The 17,688-nt window shown below is 33.5% G+C and overlaps 2 protein-coding genes and 1 non-coding gene across 3 annotated transcripts; 2 read left to right on the plus strand and 1 right to left on the minus strand.

The window, feature by feature from the left end:
* The first annotated feature begins 146 nt into the window (after positions 1–146).
* On the plus strand, positions 147–3,051 carry LOC110813516 (wall-associated receptor kinase 2-like). The gene is made up of 3 exons (XM_022040685.2): positions 147–1,270; positions 1,487–1,651; positions 1,754–3,051. Exons 1-3 carry the CDS (start codon positions 373–375, stop codon positions 2,932–2,934), a joined length of 2,244 nt encoding a protein of 747 aa, XP_021896377.2. The 5' UTR covers positions 147–372; the 3' UTR covers positions 2,935–3,051.
* A 4,631-nt stretch (positions 3,052–7,682) lies between these two features.
* Positions 7,683–10,616, plus strand: LOC110813517 (putative wall-associated receptor kinase-like 16). The gene is made up of 3 exons (XM_022040686.2): positions 7,683–8,644; positions 8,798–8,959; positions 9,058–10,616. Exons 1-3 carry the CDS (start codon positions 7,786–7,788, stop codon positions 10,263–10,265), a joined length of 2,229 nt encoding a protein of 742 aa, XP_021896378.2. The 5' UTR covers positions 7,683–7,785; the 3' UTR covers positions 10,266–10,616.
* Positions 10,617–15,474: 4,858 nt separating this feature from the next.
* Positions 15,475–15,558, minus strand: TRNAL-CAA (transfer RNA leucine (anticodon CAA)). The gene has a single exon. It is a non-coding gene; the product is annotated as a tRNA-Leu (tRNA).
* Positions 15,559–17,688: the final 2,130 nt, after the last annotated feature.

Below are 17,688 nucleotides of genomic sequence, written 5' to 3' on the forward strand. Positions count from 1 at the left end.
TATATATAAATTCTTGATAAATAAGTAAAATTTTAATTAAAAAAATCTCCCAATTACATTGTAACACGAGGAGAGAAAAAAAATCTCTGCAATTGTATATGTGTGTGTGTGTGTGTGTATATATATATATGTAGATGGACTGAGTTAGAAATAAACTAGTAATTGATAAGTAGAAAGGGTTGCAATCACTTGGCAGCATCATTGACTATGAAATGAATATTTATATACCTCCAACACGTCAGATCTTTGATTTTCAGATTAAGATGTGCTGAATACTAACAATATAAAACGCAGATGTTGCTACGGCAATATTGATTCAACCAGAATTTTCATTTCTCCAAAATTTAACTATAGGCTGTAGCTACCCCAGTCATGGCAATTGCAGAAATTAGAATCATATTGCTTCTGCTATCCACATCCATTTGGCTTCTTTCATCATCATCTTCACCACCCAGCTCTGAATCATTCCCTCTCGCCAAACCCGGTTGCGCAGATCGCTGCGGCAACCTAATCATCCCATACCCATTTGGGACGACCCAAGAATGCTCTTACGATGATCGCTTTCTGATCAATTGCAACCAAACATTTGATCCTCCCTTACCCTTTTTTACAGCGGCCAATAGGAGAGTCACCAGCATCACGCTCGAGGGAAAGTTGAAAATGATGCAGCCCATAATAAGGCATTGCTACAACAAGGCAGGTGAATTGATCAGAGCCGACTGGTCCTCGTTCCTATCCAGCTTCATGATCTCCCCAACTGACAACAAGCTTGTCTTTCTTGGCTGCGACACTCAAGCTGAAGTCATGTTTTCTCGAGGCAGTAATCAGAGCCTGTTATACAAATTAGGCTGCTCCAGTACTTGCAACAGCCTTGAGTACGTAGACAGCAGCTCATGTTCAGGTGTGGGGTGTTGCCAGATACCAGTCGCTGTTGACAAACGAGTAAATTATATTTTCATAAATATGAGTAGCTTTAACAATCATAAGCTTGTTTGGGAGTTCAATCCATGTAGCTACGCTTTTATCGTTGAGGAAAACCAGTTCAATTTTTCTTCAAAGTATCTTGGCGGTCTGGGAACATTAAGAGAGCTGCCTTTGGTTCTTGAGTGGGTGATTGGCGGTGCAAGTTGCAAGGAAGTGAAAGAGAAAATGATGCGTAATGCTTGTGAGGAAAATAGCCAGTGTTACGATTCAGAAACTGTGTTTGGATATAAGTGCAAGTGCCAAGAGGGTTATCAAGGAAATCCGTACTTGCCTCATGGTTGCCAAGGTTAGTGATGATCTCCCCCCCCTCCTCCTCCTCCTCCTCCTCCTTCTTCTTCTTCTTCTTCGTTTTCCAAAAAAAGAAGAATGGATGGTAAAGATATTAATCCTGAATAAAAGTTTTACTGTTAATTATGAACTCGGAAGCCTATTTATTTAATAAGATAAAGATATAATAAAAGAAATGATTACTTAAATGAATAGATGCTCAACTGTGCTGTAGATATAGATGAATGCAAAAGTCGAAGTCTCCATAATTGTTCACACGCTTGCTCTAACACAAAGGGAAGCTTTACATGTTTGTGCCCAAAACGACATCGTGGGGACGGAAGGATAGGCGGGGAAGGTTGCATTCTTGAGGAATCTTTATTAATCCATATTACTGTCGGTAAGTATTTGTACCTACACATAAACTAAGGTTGACTAACACCATTATGTATAAATTAGGATGAAAGGCATGACAAAGTATAATTGAGTTTTGCAATTTCAGGTTGCAGTGCAGGATTTGGCATAATGGTTTTAGTGATTGGTAGTTTGTGGTTAAGGAAACAAGTGAAAAGAAGGAAGAAAGTAAAGCTTAAGCAAAGATATTTTAAGAGGAACGGAGGATTGATATTACAACAACAATTGTGTGGCAGTAGTGATGAGAGTAATATGGAAAAAGGAAAATTGTTTAGTGCTAAAGAGTTGGAGCATGCTACTAACAATTATAACGAGAATAGAATTTTGGGTAAGGGAGGACAGGGCACTGTTTATAAAGGGATGTTAGAGGATGGGAGAATCGTAGCTATCAAGAAATCAAAAGTTGTGGATGAAAGTTACCTTCAACAATTTATCAATGAACTTGTGATTCTATCACAAATTAACCATAGAAATGTGGTTAAATTACTCGGATATTGTTTAGAGACTGAAGTTCCTCTACTTGTTTATGAGTTCATCCCAAATGGAACTCTATCTCACATAATTCATCAAACTGATAATACCGAATTCCTATTTACTTGGGACATACGTTTACGAATCGCCACAGAAGTTGCAAACGCTTTGTCTTATTTACATAGTGCTGCTTCAATGCCTATTTATCATCGTGACATCAAGTCTACAAATATATTATTGGACGAAAAATATAGAGCAAAGATATCAGACTTTGGGACTTCTAGATCCATTTCAGTTGATCAAACTCATTTCACTACTCAAGTACGAGGAACTTTTGGATATTTAGATCCAGAGTATTGCCAGTCAAACAAATTTACAGAAAAAAGTGATGTTTATAGTTTTGGAGTTGTCCTTGCTGAGCTCTTAACTGGACAGAAACCGATTTTTCCTGCACTATCTGAAGAGGATGATAGAAGCTTGGCAATCTATTTTTCACGATTCATGAGGAATAATCGTTTATTTGAAATTATTGACCTTCATATTGCCAATGAGGTCGGAAAGGAAGAAGAAATAACTACTGTTGCAAAGATTGCAACAAACTGTTTAAACATCAATGGCAAGAATAGACCAACAATGAAGCAAGTAGCGATAGAGTTGGAGAGGTTAAAAGGAATAGACAAGCTTCCAACAATAGAAGAGATTTCTACTAACGAAATGAGTCCACATTCTCAACATTATGATGGAGTTACTTCAGAGGATGAAGAGACTGAATACTTGCTTGTCACTACTGAATCATAAATACTGTAATACTAGTTCACTATATGATAGATAAGTCTCATTAAACTAAAAATTCACGACGATTTTTCTAATTAATTTTTTGTCATATATGGTATATTACCTTATTAATCAACCACTGAAACGACATAATAATTAAAGAAATATTGAAAGTGTTAGATATGGTGCTTGTTAACATGATCCAACAATTATCACTATATTTTATCAATTATTATACAGTGTATTCTTGATCATAAGTGCTACGGTTGCAAGATATTTGCAATTATTTTTAAATTTATATATAGCTTTGTTATTTACAGCAAAATGATTTAATAGTTTTGTTAAGGGGGATATAATTTTTGATTATATATATATATATATATATATCATATATTATGTATTTTTAATTCAAATGCTATATATTTAGTGCAACACAAGTTTCCCATGTACATTTTATTAACATACACAACTACTTTCTAGTTAATTATGTAATTCAATTTAAAACTTCTAAACCCAAAGCAATTTCTCATGTATATTTTATTTTCGAATTGAAAAGACCAAGCCTTATTTATGTCTGTACCAAGAAAATTAATTGTTTTACAATTATTAATACATGTATATATACACATATATGTATATATTATCTATTGATTTATATATGTAGTTAGTATAAAACTTTAATGGTGATTCAAATTATGTATATATACATGTATGTATTTAATAATATGCAATGAACCGTTTACTCTTTCAATTCTTATTAATGCTTTAATAGTATATACGTACATATGTATATATATAATGAAAAGTTTGTTTTTCTAGTCCTTGTAAATGTTTTTGTAATGATACTAGAAATATTTAAAGGAAATACATGATAATTAAAGTGCGGAATCAAAATAAATATTTAAGATTTACATTACTTACATAATAAATTAAAGTATCAATTAGTATTTCAAAATTTACCATTTTGAAAGAAATATAAAGAAATAAAAATATGAATGAAAAATAAAAAAATTAGCATTTTACTCGCAACTCTCTTGCGGATTGGGCTCTGAATTTTAATTATATTGATATGAAATAGTTAAAAAGGGATAAGTTACACTATATTAGTAAGAATATCACACTATATCACCGACACATAAATAAAGTTTGGTAAAAAATGTAAAAAAAAATAACTAATAGAGCACTAGATTAAGCAAATTCATTTATCAATAATAAAACCATTAACCGTCCACTTATCGTAGTGAGATTTATAGAAAACAACCTATAAAAAATAATAACATTATACATATCATAATTCTGTATATAATTGGCAACATAGCATATATTACACTTTCACATTCAAATCATCAAACAACAATTGTCCATTTTTTCCACCAACCTGTTGGTATCCACGGAGGTTCATAGGGATCTCTACGCTACGCGTGAACTTTTTCCTTTAACATTCTCAATTACGGGTCGTCCCCATACCCCGTCCGGTATGAGTGTCAAATTACCAAAGCTCAATACCTTATTTGGTATGAGGGTGAAGCGGGCCGTCCCTATAGCCCGTTCGATATGAGTGCCAAGTTACCAAGTCTCCATACCTCGTCCGGTATGAGACACGTCTATGGTAGGGTTCCCTGCATACTCGGTCCATCCACTATCTCCCAGTATGTCCAATAAAGCTGCCGTTTCATCCAGTCATTTAATCACACAAGTCTTCCGTTTACCTTTACCCTCTATTTTTTCAATTTAATCGTAAACACGTAAAACAACAAACATACATTCAAAACTATAAAATAAATCAATAAGGCACTATCATGCATTTAAACTGTAAAAACAATCAACAGAAATCAATAGAGAATAGTTTCCGATTCTACCTCTATTAACTATCCGTAATTAATCATGAAAATTTCTAAATTGTACAAAATATCATATTTATTGTTAATTAGACTTTAATTCTATAACAGAGAATAGGATGAGAGATTCTTACTTAATTTGGTGCGCGAAAGGCTAAACTATTGATTGCGCCTACTGGCGGTCCCCGGGTTCTCTGAATTTTTTTTCGAGAATAAAAACGTGTTATAAGTACCTATAAATGTCCCAAACTTAAATCAGTTTCAGGGCCCATTTTGGCCAATTTTGGGATTCCACCACGGCGGCTCCGCAATGCTCCAGTGACGGCGGTCCACCTCGGATCGGCTGTTTTCGGCTATTTTCGGCCAGATTCGACCGATTTCGCATCAATTCCTGTGAGAAAATATGTTAAAGGGACTCGGTTGGCTAAAAAAATACAAAAAATCGAAACTCACTGGTGGCAGGACTCTCTAGTGCGACGGCTCCTCCGGCTCACGTTGCGGTTGGATGTTTTGTTCCGGTCAACCTGTAGAGAAGAAAACGGTGATAACAACGGTAGAAAAATTATGCAGAACAGGAATCGGGAGGAGTCTCATCGAAGGCGTTTTGTGGAATTTTCCGTGGTGGTGTTACCAGGCTTTACCCATATTTTTCAGGCAATCGGCCGGTCTTTTTACTCTAATTTGGCCATGGGTGTGTTTAAAATAAAATTCTAAGTAAAATTTTTTTTTTTACCTCTTTCGCGGTTGGAAAGGACTCCGATCGCAGTAGCGGCGGTCTCCTTCCCAGCGACTGGATCTTCTTCTCCGGTGAGGGGGTCTGGCGGCTAGGGTTAGAGTTTGGTGTAGATGAGAGTTATTTATATCCGTCTGCTTTTGATATGGATCGTCCATCGCGTTTGATCTGAACCGTTCGATCGCGATTAAATAGGGAGTGAATCTGGACCATTCACTGCGATCCAATATGAACTGTTCACCGCAATCTAATCTGGACCGTCTGATCACGTTCAAATCTGACCGCCCGATCGCGTTTGGGGAGGAAATGCATCTGGGTTGTTCGTGCTCGCAGAAACGGATCTGAGCTGTTCGATCGCGGGCACGCGGATCACCCGCATGGCACCGCGTCAGCGTCCGCTACCACGCGGTGCGTCTTGATTCGTCAGAGCTGCTGACCGGGCATCCTACATGACGAAACTTCTCTAACTTGTATTTTGACCTTTAGTTTCTGATTTTTCTTTCAAAAATACCTAAAAAACTCAAATTTTTACTAATTTTTCCTAAAATTATTTTCAATTTAATCCTCAATCAATTTTATTTTATTTTTACTCTAAATTTAAATTAAAAAATTAAGAAATTATATTTATAAATAAATCCTAAATTACATTAAAAATTAATTTAGGGTATTACAATTTTAATTTTCTAAAATACTTTCTCACAACATTACTTATCATAGTGAATATGGGATCTGATAGGTCACAGTTAGAAGTTAAAAAAATTGGTAAAGAAATTCTCTTCGGGTGAGAATAAACTACAAAATTTTTTGATTCAAAGTTGTCTGTTTTCCTTGTTACTTGGGAATGGTCTAAGTATATAAAAATACAACCGCAAATTTCTATATTTAAACAACTAAAGATAATGGAGGAAATGGGATGGTGCAACAACTGCTTCATGCAACAACAGCTTGTTGACCGATTTTGCAGCAATGGCTATTTTATCCTTACGTTCTATGACTGAAATATGCAGCTTAACAAGATTATATTCTTAAAAAGTGATTATATGTATGGTAAATCTGGGATCTTTTAGGGACTAATAAATTTATGAAGTCAACTCGTGTGAACTTCATATTACCATACAACAATTGTCGAAGTAAGAGCTTGTTGGTTGTAACTTTGAATCGCTTAACATTCAAGAACTCTTAAATTTAGGATGATGATCTCTTAAAATTGTAAATACCATAGATTACTCATGGTCTTATGGACCATTTCTCATAAATATTAAAGTTATAATCTTTTCATAATCCTTTAAAAGTTGTACTCAATATTTAGGTCTGTACGTCTGAAGCTAGCTTCGTCTAGATCTTGGCTTCTCCTTTCTTTGGAGAAGCACAATCCTTAAGCATATATGATTATGTGTTATAAGTAAAATTGAACACCCAGTGTGTAGAGAAGGATATTTCACAAGCTTTCCACCATAATTTCATACATAAACTTGAACATATGAATTTATAATGGCAATAAGTAAATAAGCCACGAACAAAAGAGTCTAAGAATAAAGAATTATTGTTTAATTATATATCCTCTAAGTTTGACAAGTAATGTGATTAATGGATAATTGAGGTTTATTATTCTTTAATTAGTAATTAAGTGTCTTGAATATCAATTAATCCATCAGATTATTTAATTAATCTATTAAATTAAATGAATAAATTTATAATATGACAATGTCAAAAGAAACTAGTTAAATCTCAATCAGTTTTTTTATTTTTTTCATTTTTTTTTATATTATTTTTAAGCATCATTCAGGTTGGGTCTAATCAAGTTTTAATCATGGTAGGAACTTATAGCAGTGATGTAATTAATAGTTTAATTGAACTTTGGCGTCAGCTTGCTGGTGGTATTTCAACATTCATGTTAATTAAGCTTAATTTAATTAATTAATCATCCATTTGTGCTGAGAAATAGTCTGACTTTCATATTTTCTTAAAACCTAAAAATGAAATATATCATAAATTAAACTCAAGTTTACATTGTCAATTAGGGTAATTCTGAAAGTAATCTGGCCTTTCATAGTCACGTACATCAGCTGAAAAACTTGTAGTTGTATTAATAATATTTGTGAGATAATATATGGATAAGTAAGAAAAATTATAGTTGAGTTAGTAAACGTGATTTATAGAGAAGTCAAAGAAGTGAATTGGTCTGAACTTGAGGTTGTCAATAAATGAAGAATCAATCTGCAACTTCAAGACTGCAAAGACAAACACTTGTAGACATTGAAATATTCCATACCAGAATCTAGAGAAGCTGCTGTGTGTAGGAGCATGAAAAGCTACGGTGTTGTTGTAATATTTATGGCGATTTGGGTGGTAATAACAGCAGGTTTTCCTATTGCTAAACCTGGTTGCCGAGATACTTGCGGCAACGTTAGCATCCCATACCCGTTTGGAGTCTCAGAAGAATGTTACTACGACAAACAGTTCTTAATCAACTGTAATGATACAATTGATCCACCCAAAGCATTTTTAACAGGAAGCACCATCAATGTCACGGAAATCACACTTGAAGGAAAGCTTCATGTCTTGCAATTCTTGGGTAGAAATTGCTATGCCAAGAATGGTACCCGGCTTTTAAAAAGACGGCCGAGTCTCAGTCTGTCCAAATTCATCATCTCTGATACTGATAATAAGTTTATTGCTATTGGTTGCGACACCCAAGCCTATCTAGATGGTTACCAAGCTTATCAAATTCTAGGATACACCGTAGGTTGCATTTCGATCTGTCATAGCATTCACTACGTAGCCAACTTTTCGTGTTCGGGCATCGGGTGTTGTCAGACATCCATTGCCAAGGGTGTAAGTTACTTTGAAGTTGATATAAATAGCTTCAACAACCATACTGAAGTCTGGAACTTCAACCCCTGTAGCTTCGCGTTTGTTGTCCAAGACAGCTGGTTTAATTTTACTTCAAATTATCTTCGTGATTTACAAAATGTAACAAAGATTCCTATGGTTCTTGATTGGACAATTGGAAACGAGACATGCAAGGAAGTGAAACAAAGGACGTTGCGTAACGCATGCGAGGGTAACAGCACTTGTTATGATTCTGATAACGGGTCTGGTTATCGTTGCCGGTGCTTATCTGGTTATGACGGAAATCCATACCTCCCTGATGGTTGCCAAGGTATCTCTCTCTCTCTCTTTCTACATATATATATATATATATATATGAATAAGTTTTTGTTTTATATATATATATATTATCCCCTTACATGAAGTAGCTTTTGGTAAGCAGAACTTCAGAAACAAATAACAATTTCCTGCGACTCATTTGCAGATATAGATGAATGCAAAGATCGAAGTCATAATTGCACCCACATCTGCACTAACAAGGTGGGAGGATACAATTGTTCATGCCGTAAAAGACATCACGGAGATGGTAGAAAGGATGGAGAAGGATGCATTCCTGATAGGCCTCTGGTGATTCAAATCACTGTCGGTCAGTATCCAACCTGTTACATAATTTTGAATTCATATAATAATGCAAAGAAATTGGAATATTATGGCGACATGATTAAACTGATATATAATTTGTAGGTGTTGGCGTGGGGATATTGGTATTGCTAACGGGTAGCTCATGGCTGTACTGGGGTTTCAATAAATGGAAGCTCGTGAAACTGAAAGAGAAATTCTTCAAGCAAAATGGAGGGTTACTGCTGCAACAGCAGCTTTCGAAAAGGGAAGGATGTTCATCATCAGAGACAGCTAAAATCTTCACGGCTGAAGAACTTGAAAAAGCAACCAATAACTATGCAGAAAGCAGAGTTCTTGGTAAAGGTGGTTATGGAACAGTTTACAAGGGGACCTTGACGGATGGTAGAATTGTAGCAATAAAAAAATCTAAAGTCATGGATCAAACTCAAACCGATCAATTCATTAACGAAGTGCTTGTTCTCTCTCAAATCAATCATAGAAATGTTGTGAAACTTCTGGGTTGCTGTTTAGAAACAGAAGTACCTTTGCTTGTTTATGAATATATAACCAATGGCACCCTTTTCGATCACGTCAACGTCAAGAGCAGAGCCTCGAGCCTCACATGGGAAACTCGTCTGAGAATAGCAGCAGAAACTGCAGGAGTGCTATCTTATTTGCATTCTTCAGCTTCTATTCCGATTATTCACAGAGATATCAAGTCGACAAATATTCTCTTGGACGATGCTTACACCGCGAAAGTGGCTGATTTTGGTGCTTCAAGATTGGTTCCGCTTGATCAAGTTGGCTTATCTACGATTGTTCAAGGAACTCTAGGGTACTTAGATCCTGAATACCTCCACACGAGTCAGTTAACTGAGAAAAGCGATGTTTACAGCTTTGGAGTTGTCATTGTAGAGCTGTTAACTGGAAAGAAGGCGCTGTCCTTCGAAAGGCCAGAAGAGCAGAGAAACCTTGCAATGTACTTCCTTGTAGCTGTAAAAGAGGAGAGACTGGTTGAAATTCTGGACGATCATGTTAAGAATGAGTATAAGGTTGAGCAACTTGAAACAGTTGCTAATCTGGCAAAAAGATGTTTGAGAGTGAGAGGAGAAGAAAGGCCAACCATGAAGGAAGTTGCCATGGAACTAGAAGGAATAAGAATGACAGTACAGCACCCATGGGTTAATAATGAGGAGTCATACAGTGAAGAGACTCAGTACTTGCTCGGAGAGTCACTTATAGATTCTACTCAATTTGGTGAGTGTAGCACAAATGGGTATGATAGCATCAAGAAACATGTCCAGCTAACACTAGCGCATGATGGGAGATGAAATTATACACACTGTGCTGGAAAATTTTAATTCTCCAAATTCCAAATGCTAGTTAAGAAAGTTATGTTGGTAAACTTTACTTAGAATTTACATATAATTAGACTAAACTATTTGGAGAGCCCAATACTATGTTTGCTCTGCGATTCATGTTTAAGGTTGGGCCTCAGACATTTCTCGCTTTCGTGCAAAATAAAAAAAGAAGAAGAAGGAGGAAATTTTGGAAAAGTGCAAGAAGATTCGAAATTCCAGGTCAAAGCAATCCTGCATGAATCTCTTTTTAAACTTTCACGTCCTTTCGTATCTTCCTTGGGCCCCCTATAAATCTTCTCCTGCTGCTGCCCATTTTTGCTTTTACAAAACGATACTTAAATTTTCAGAGTATTCTGCAAAAATAATATGATTGATTATACATATACAGGTTACAATAATACTGTCTATATACATAAATATTGACAGTAATCTTAAACGTCAAACAGCTTTACTTTTGCTGCTCCCACTGATCGCAAATCCGCGTCATATTCATCCCCTTTTTGAATTCTTTCGCTATATTAAGCTCGTGCATGTTTCTAGCTATACACCTACAAACATATATCTATATATATATACATATGTAATCCATATTTATAACCCATTTCCTTTACAAACCGTTCCCATGTTGTCATGCTGTCACATATCAAATCGCTCAGCTTTTTATTTTTAATTATCATCTGTCTCCATATAATATATATATATATATATATATTGTCAAGTCATGAAATGTTTATATACGTATATCTACTGAAGTCGCATATTCCATTAAATCCTCTATAATCAATTTGTCCCCCCAAAAAGATTTAAAATTAATTACGCCAAGCATGACATCTAATTATATGTCTATATATATGTATGTATATAGTATGGCCCCCTTTCACTTTACTTATTTGCTTGCCATTCTTATGATACCTTCTAAAACCCATATATATATATATATATATTATTAAGAACTTATCAAGGTTTTTTTTTTTTTTTTGAAAGAAGAAAGAGATAAAAAACTGGGTAAGCTATAAATAATTATAAAAGTAAAGTGGAGGGAGATAGAAAGAGGAAAAAGATATAACTCCTTTAGGGCAATATATTCAACTTGAAGGTATGTAGCTATAGATTTTCATATTACTATTCTGCCAAAAATTTGATATGTGAATTATCCAATTTGGAAACTTTACACGACAGAAAGCATGACAAAGGACATCCTAAGATCAAAAAGAAACTATCACCACCAGACATTGTCAATTTGATTTAGATAAGTTGACCCCATCATCGTTCTACTTTTCTATATTTGTATGCCACTTTGATCCGCAACGTTATCTTGACCAGTACCACACCAACTAATTACTTATAAACACTTCGTATATACTGTTACAATTCTATGAGCCACCTCCTCTCTGTGATAATCTCTTCTGCATATAAAATACTAGTGTCTCTGCAGTGTGTGTGTGTGTGTAAGTGTATGTGTACATATATATCTCTAAATATATACCTACGTGATTCTCCTTTTGTAACAGTATAGCTGCTGTTTTCTTTTCTTTTCTCATTTTCTTTTCTCTTGGATTGGAAAAAAAGAAATGCGAAAAAGGAAAATATCAACTAGTCATGTATTTACATTAAAGTAAAACATTTTTGTCTTCAACAATTAATATAAGCGCAACTTATGTAATTATATATAAAAGATATAAACAATGATGATGGTGGTCAAGTAGATAATCTTTAAGAGCCATGAGAAACTCGTGTCCAGTTTCTTTCAAGCTTTAACTTGTAATTGTAAAGAAACAATTAGTTTATTAATTATACCAAGTCAAGAATACATATGTATACATATATATATATATATGTACTCGTGCCCAGTTTGAATCCTGATGCGATGAACTATGAGTCAGTTTGTTGTGTCAATAATTAGAGATTCACGATTGGCAGCTAGCGACATGGAGACTTTAATTTTGTACAGCTTAATTTATAGCGTACGTAGACATTTCACTTTTGCATGTCATCACCACGTCGTTTTATTCAGGTTACTTTGAAGATAGTAATGAATACTGATCAGGTTAAGTGCATGGTCAACCACATATTTTAGTTGCTATGCCGTACTCTAATTTTTGTAATATTTTAAATTAATTTGTAAAATTCAAAATTTATATATAAAATTTAATTTTTAATTTTATAAATTATTACTTAATATAAAATTAGAAAAAAAAATAGGTGAATAATGAAATTGAAAATAATTTAAAGAAAAAATGGTGAAATTTTGGGTTATGTGGATGTTTTTGATAGAAAAATCGAAAACTGGGATCAAAATATAATTTAAGTAATATGCCACATAGGACGTTTAGTTAGCAGTCCCGACGAATCGGAGCGCATCGCGTGGTAAGACACGCTGACACGGTACCACGCGAGAGGTCATGCTGACGATACGCGTGCCTGCAATAGGACGGTCCAGATTTGTTCCTCCGCACGTGGATGTTCCTGATCCGTTCCCTCCTCAAATACGATCGGACGGTCGCGATTAAACGATAGGAACGGCCCAGATCCACCTCCTATTTAAATGCGATCGTACGGTCTAGATCAAATCGCAATAAATAGTTTAAACTCACTTATTATTTAAACGCGATCATACGGTTAAGATAAAACGTGATGGACAATCCAGATTAAAAGGAGACGGATATAAATACTCATCTTCACACCAAACTCTAACCCTAGCCGCCAGACTACCCCGCCGGAGAAGAAGAGCAAGTCACCGAAAAATGAGCCGACTGTCACCCGTTGTCACACTAGAGCTACTTCCGACTGCCAAAAGAGTTAAAAAATTTTCAATTCCCTCGAAATTCCATTTTGAGCACTCCTATAGCCAAATTGGAACAAAAGGACATGCGGATGAGTCGAAAATCGCGAGTAGAGCCCGGTGGGGCCGCCGCAGAAAAAAATAAAAATTTCATCTAATGAGACCCTTCCTGATTCCTATTTCGTATAATTTTTTCATTATTATAATCATCATTTCTTTTTCTACAGGTAGACTGAAGCAAAATATCTAACTGCAAAAGTGAGCAGGCAGGGTCGCTGCAAACGAAAACTTCGCCGCCGATAAACTTCAGTTTTTCAACTTTTTTCGGCCAATCGATGCCTCCTAACGTGTTTTCTCGCAGGGATTGGTACAAAATCTGCCGAAGTCAGCCAAAATTTGCCAAAAAGGGCCAACCCGAGGCAGACCACCGCCTGCGGCGACGGTGTCGTTGCCGCTCCGCCGTGCTGGAATTCTGAAATTGGCCAAAAGGGATTTCTAATACTGATTTTGGATTTTATGGGGTATTTTTAGGTATTTGGAGTATGTTTTAATCTACGAAGAAAAATTTAGGAAACACAAAGACCGCCAATAAGTGCATCCAAAAGTTTAGCGTTCGGACACCAATTCGAGTAAGAATCCATTACCCTATTCCTTGTTATGGAATTAAAGTTTAATTATAAACAATGCGGTATTTTGTACAATTTAGAAAATATCGATAATTAAAGGTTACTAATGAAGTCAGAACCGGTTATCTATTTCTGTTTAGCATGTTTAACTGATTGATTGATTTTACAGTTTTCGAATGTATGATAATATACTAGAATTGGTATAATGATTCGTTTGTGTTTCTTGACGCATGTATTGTTTGTTTTGCATAGTTCACAGTTAAATTGAGAAACTGAAAATTAAAGATAAATAAGAAATTATTTGATTAAGTAAATGGATGAATAGTAGTCTTATTGGATATCTTGAAAGATTGTGGACGGAGCGAGTACATAGGAAATGTTATCGTAAACGTTGCCTTATATCGGATGGGGTCTCGAGAATTGGTAATTTGACGCTTATATCGGACAGAGTATGGGGACAACCCATTTTACCCTCGTACTGAACCGAGTATTGAAGAATGATATTTCTTGGCGTTCATACTGGACAGGGTATAGAGACGGCCCGTTAGTTGAATTTTTATTTATTGTTTTATTATTAGTTGTTTTTTTAAAATTGTCATTCTTGTAACACTATTGAGTATTTCAAATTATTGTGTGAAGAATGTAAACTCTAATTTATTGTTTTACTTTCTCATTCAATTCATAATTTATTTTATCTCAAGTTCACGGATCGTTTTAATTTTATTTCTTGATTAATATATATATATATGTATTTGTACATATGTCAACAACCTTAGATATAAAATACTTTTTTTTTTATTTATTAAAGTTCAAATATAAACTAGTTAAACTACCATAATCTTGTCTAATCTTGGTCCTAAAACAGCTCCAGTCCAAGCAACTTTATAGCTTTATGAGAGTTTATACAGAGCTGGTTTTGTGATTGTATGTTGTCCAAATATTATATTATTTACTATGATAAGATCGTGTTGTTGCTTGCTTACCTATATATATCTTGTTTTAGTACCTACCTGATTGAAACCATTTGTCCTTTAATAGTCAAAAGTGTTTTGTTTATACCTATATACATATATATATATATATATATGTATTTATGTATGTGGTTAATTAGGCAATTATTTACAAAAGTGTAAAACTCAAGATTGTTATTAATGAATAGGTAAAAAAAAACATTGGTGATAATTTAAATGACTATTAGTACAAAAGAAGTATCTAACCTATACACACACACACACATACATATACTTTGGTAGCGTATATATATATATGTATGTATTTATACATGTGTGTGAATGGGAACTTTTGGTTGAATATTTTAGATGAAAAAGAAGTGGGAGTTCCCCTTTTACACAACACTGCACATGCAGGTCGACTTAATTCAGCTATACTTATTTTATATATATATATATATATTAAAGCTTGCTCCTCCACTTGTATATAATAATAATAATTATTATTATTATTATTTTAAATTTCCATATTAATTAAGCTACTTTTTTTGAGCTTGTAAAAAGAAAAGAAAAGAAAAGAAAGCTACGGATAGTCAGTTTGTAAATTCATATATTTTTTAAACTTTTTTTATATTTTAACTTTCTGAAAATTAGGATATTCAGAACTGATGAATATATATATATTTCGTTCGCGCCTGTGTGTGTGTATATATATTATATGTATATATGTGGACGGCCTGCCAACCCACGTCAAGTTTCATGCAGATTACTTCTTTTAAGGGGGGAAAAAAAAAGAAAAATTCATTTGAAGAAAATAAAAATGTCAGAAGTGGGATTTGAACCCACGCTCTCTAACGAGAACCAGAACTTGAGTCTGGCGCCTTAGACCACTCGGCCATCCTGACACTGGTGTTCTCTGAGCTTCCCAATTAGATAATATAGAAGGCAGAAAAATTTTTCGTTAGTTGAAATGTGGGGCCCAAGAGTGAGGTGGAATCCACGCATGGAGTACAGAGTGAGGTGGATGAGCATCTCTTTTTGGTTACCTAAAAAAAAAGCCCAAGTCGGTTTCTACTTTTTAAAGCCCCCCCAACCACCTTCCTCATCCCAAAAATAAATTTCTATATTTTATAATTTACGAATTTTATTTGTAAATTTTTAGGAGTTTAATAAAGTTTTTTTTATTAAATAAAATAAAATAAAATAAAAGTATCCATAAACCCATATAAAAATAAAAAAATAGAAGAGTAAAATTATTTTTCAAAAAATAATAATAAAAAAACCAATTTGACTTGAGTCCTTGAAAATTCAATGGAGAAAATATAAAATAGAAATCTTGGGAGTGGGGGAAGAGGAGGCATTGGGATTTGAGAAAGACACGTGTCCGTTGTTTACATTCATAGGACACGTGTCCACCGCCCACGAACACCCCTCTTGATTCACGCTTAAATTTTGATGCCTAATTTTTTTTTTAAGATACAATTAATCTTAAATAAATAATTATATATTTTATACAAACCAAACCCAATTGTTGACTATTTTGAAAGACTTGACTATACATACATACATACATACATACATGTATATATATATATGTGTATCTAAACTTGCAATTTCATGCAAACAATTTAAACATACCCATTTGCACATGGAAATGACAAAAAGATGGATTCAAAGAGAGTTCTACCAAATCCAAACTTGACATGTCCTTACAAAGAACAAATTCGAACTCAACTCAACGTAGTCATTTTATTATATTAATATAAATTTAATTATATTTATTAATATAAACTTAAATATATTTATAACAAAAAAAATTATATATTTTACTAAAAAATTAAATTTAAAATAAATTTTGTCTCGACTTACTTTTATTTTTTTTCCATCAATCTGAATTTAACCCGATTCGTATATGTATTTTAACAAAAAAAAAAGTATATCAGATCGATTATAAATAGATTAAATTAAGTAAATTTATATATTTTTATTATATGTAACTGTAAAAATAATATAATACAAAATATGATAAAGTAAAGTCATAAATTTTTTATTTATTTCGATATTTATATTCAAAATTATTTGTTAAAGAAAAATTAAATTGCAATAAGCTAATTTAGTAAACTCGATTATATTTTTAAGTTCGACTGTATTTCTTCACTTTCAGAAGTTGAAGATTAGAGTTTTAACTTTTATCTAAAGTAAAACTAATATATATGTCAGTAGCTGATTAGATTCTTAAATATATATCTTCAAACACGATTGTTAGGTCGAAAACTATGTACAAAAAATTTAGATTAGTCAATTACTTCAGATACCCTTTGGGGGAGACGAAGTTTTATCAAGACCAGTTTCTTCGTCTTTGTAGAATATTAAAACTTGTTTCAATATTGGAAAAAATTAAATCTCTTTTTATAACTTTTTCAAGATGCTTTGAAAAGTAAGGGTAAATTTTCTTAATTAATGGCCTTTAATCTTCTTTCCAGGATTTTAAGTAATTAATTAAGATGCCTTTGGCATTAATCCTTGATTATGATATGTGTTTTCTTTTGTTAGAAAAAACAATTATAAAAATTATTAAAACTATAGAGTAAATAAATCTAACGTATCCTACGAGTTTGATTTTAAATTTTATGAGATAAATCATTTCAAATATGATGAAATTAAAATGAAGAATTGGACGACACCTAGTAGTCTCGGCATCAACCAAAAATGATTTCAGTTCTTCTAAACCCTGATAAACATCAATCGTAAAAATTCTTTTGAAATATTTTATTATCTGAAAACTTCCTTGAAATTCTTTCAACGTTGTCTTTCGATAATTCAATTATCGTAAAAAATTATTTGGTATTTTTAGAAAGATTATGAAATCATTATTTTTCTCGATTTCATATTACCCTTTTTAAGTATACCAAAGTCTTTAAAGACTGTACATATCTGAATATTTTGGTGGATTATGAATGCTAGCTGTTTTATGTGATGTTTTTCTTTTTCTTCTTTCATGAAGATTAAGCGTGCATGCATGTGAATAAAAGAAA

The sequence above is a fragment of the Carica papaya genome, chromosome 1 (genome assembly GCF_054855325.1).
Source record: "Carica papaya isolate Zhongbai chromosome 1, ASM5485532v1, whole genome shotgun sequence".
NCBI lineage: Eukaryota > Viridiplantae > Streptophyta > Magnoliopsida > Brassicales > Caricaceae > Carica > Carica papaya.

What these genes read in the sequence shown, in the direction of transcription:
- LOC110813516 (XM_022040685.2), top strand. Translation starts at nt 373, where the DNA reads ATGGCAATTGCAGAAATTAGAATCATATTGCTTCTGCTATCCACATCC. An exon ending in CTTGCCTCATGGTTGCCAAG is followed by an intron (nt 1,271 to 1,486) that starts GTTAGTGATGAT and finishes ACTGTGCTGTAG; the next exon opens with ATATAGATGAATGCAAAAGT. An exon ending in ATTAATCCATATTACTGTCG is followed by an intron (nt 1,652 to 1,753) that starts GTAAGTATTTGT and finishes TTGCAATTTCAG; the next exon opens with GTTGCAGTGCAGGATTTGGC.
- LOC110813517 (XM_022040686.2), top strand. Translation starts at nt 7,786, where the DNA reads ATGAAAAGCTACGGTGTTGTTGTAATATTTATGGCGATTTGGGTGGTA. An exon ending in CCTCCCTGATGGTTGCCAAG is followed by an intron (nt 8,645 to 8,797) that starts GTATCTCTCTCT and finishes ACTCATTTGCAG; the next exon opens with ATATAGATGAATGCAAAGAT. An exon ending in GGTGATTCAAATCACTGTCG is followed by an intron (nt 8,960 to 9,057) that starts GTCAGTATCCAA and finishes TATAATTTGTAG; the next exon opens with GTGTTGGCGTGGGGATATTG.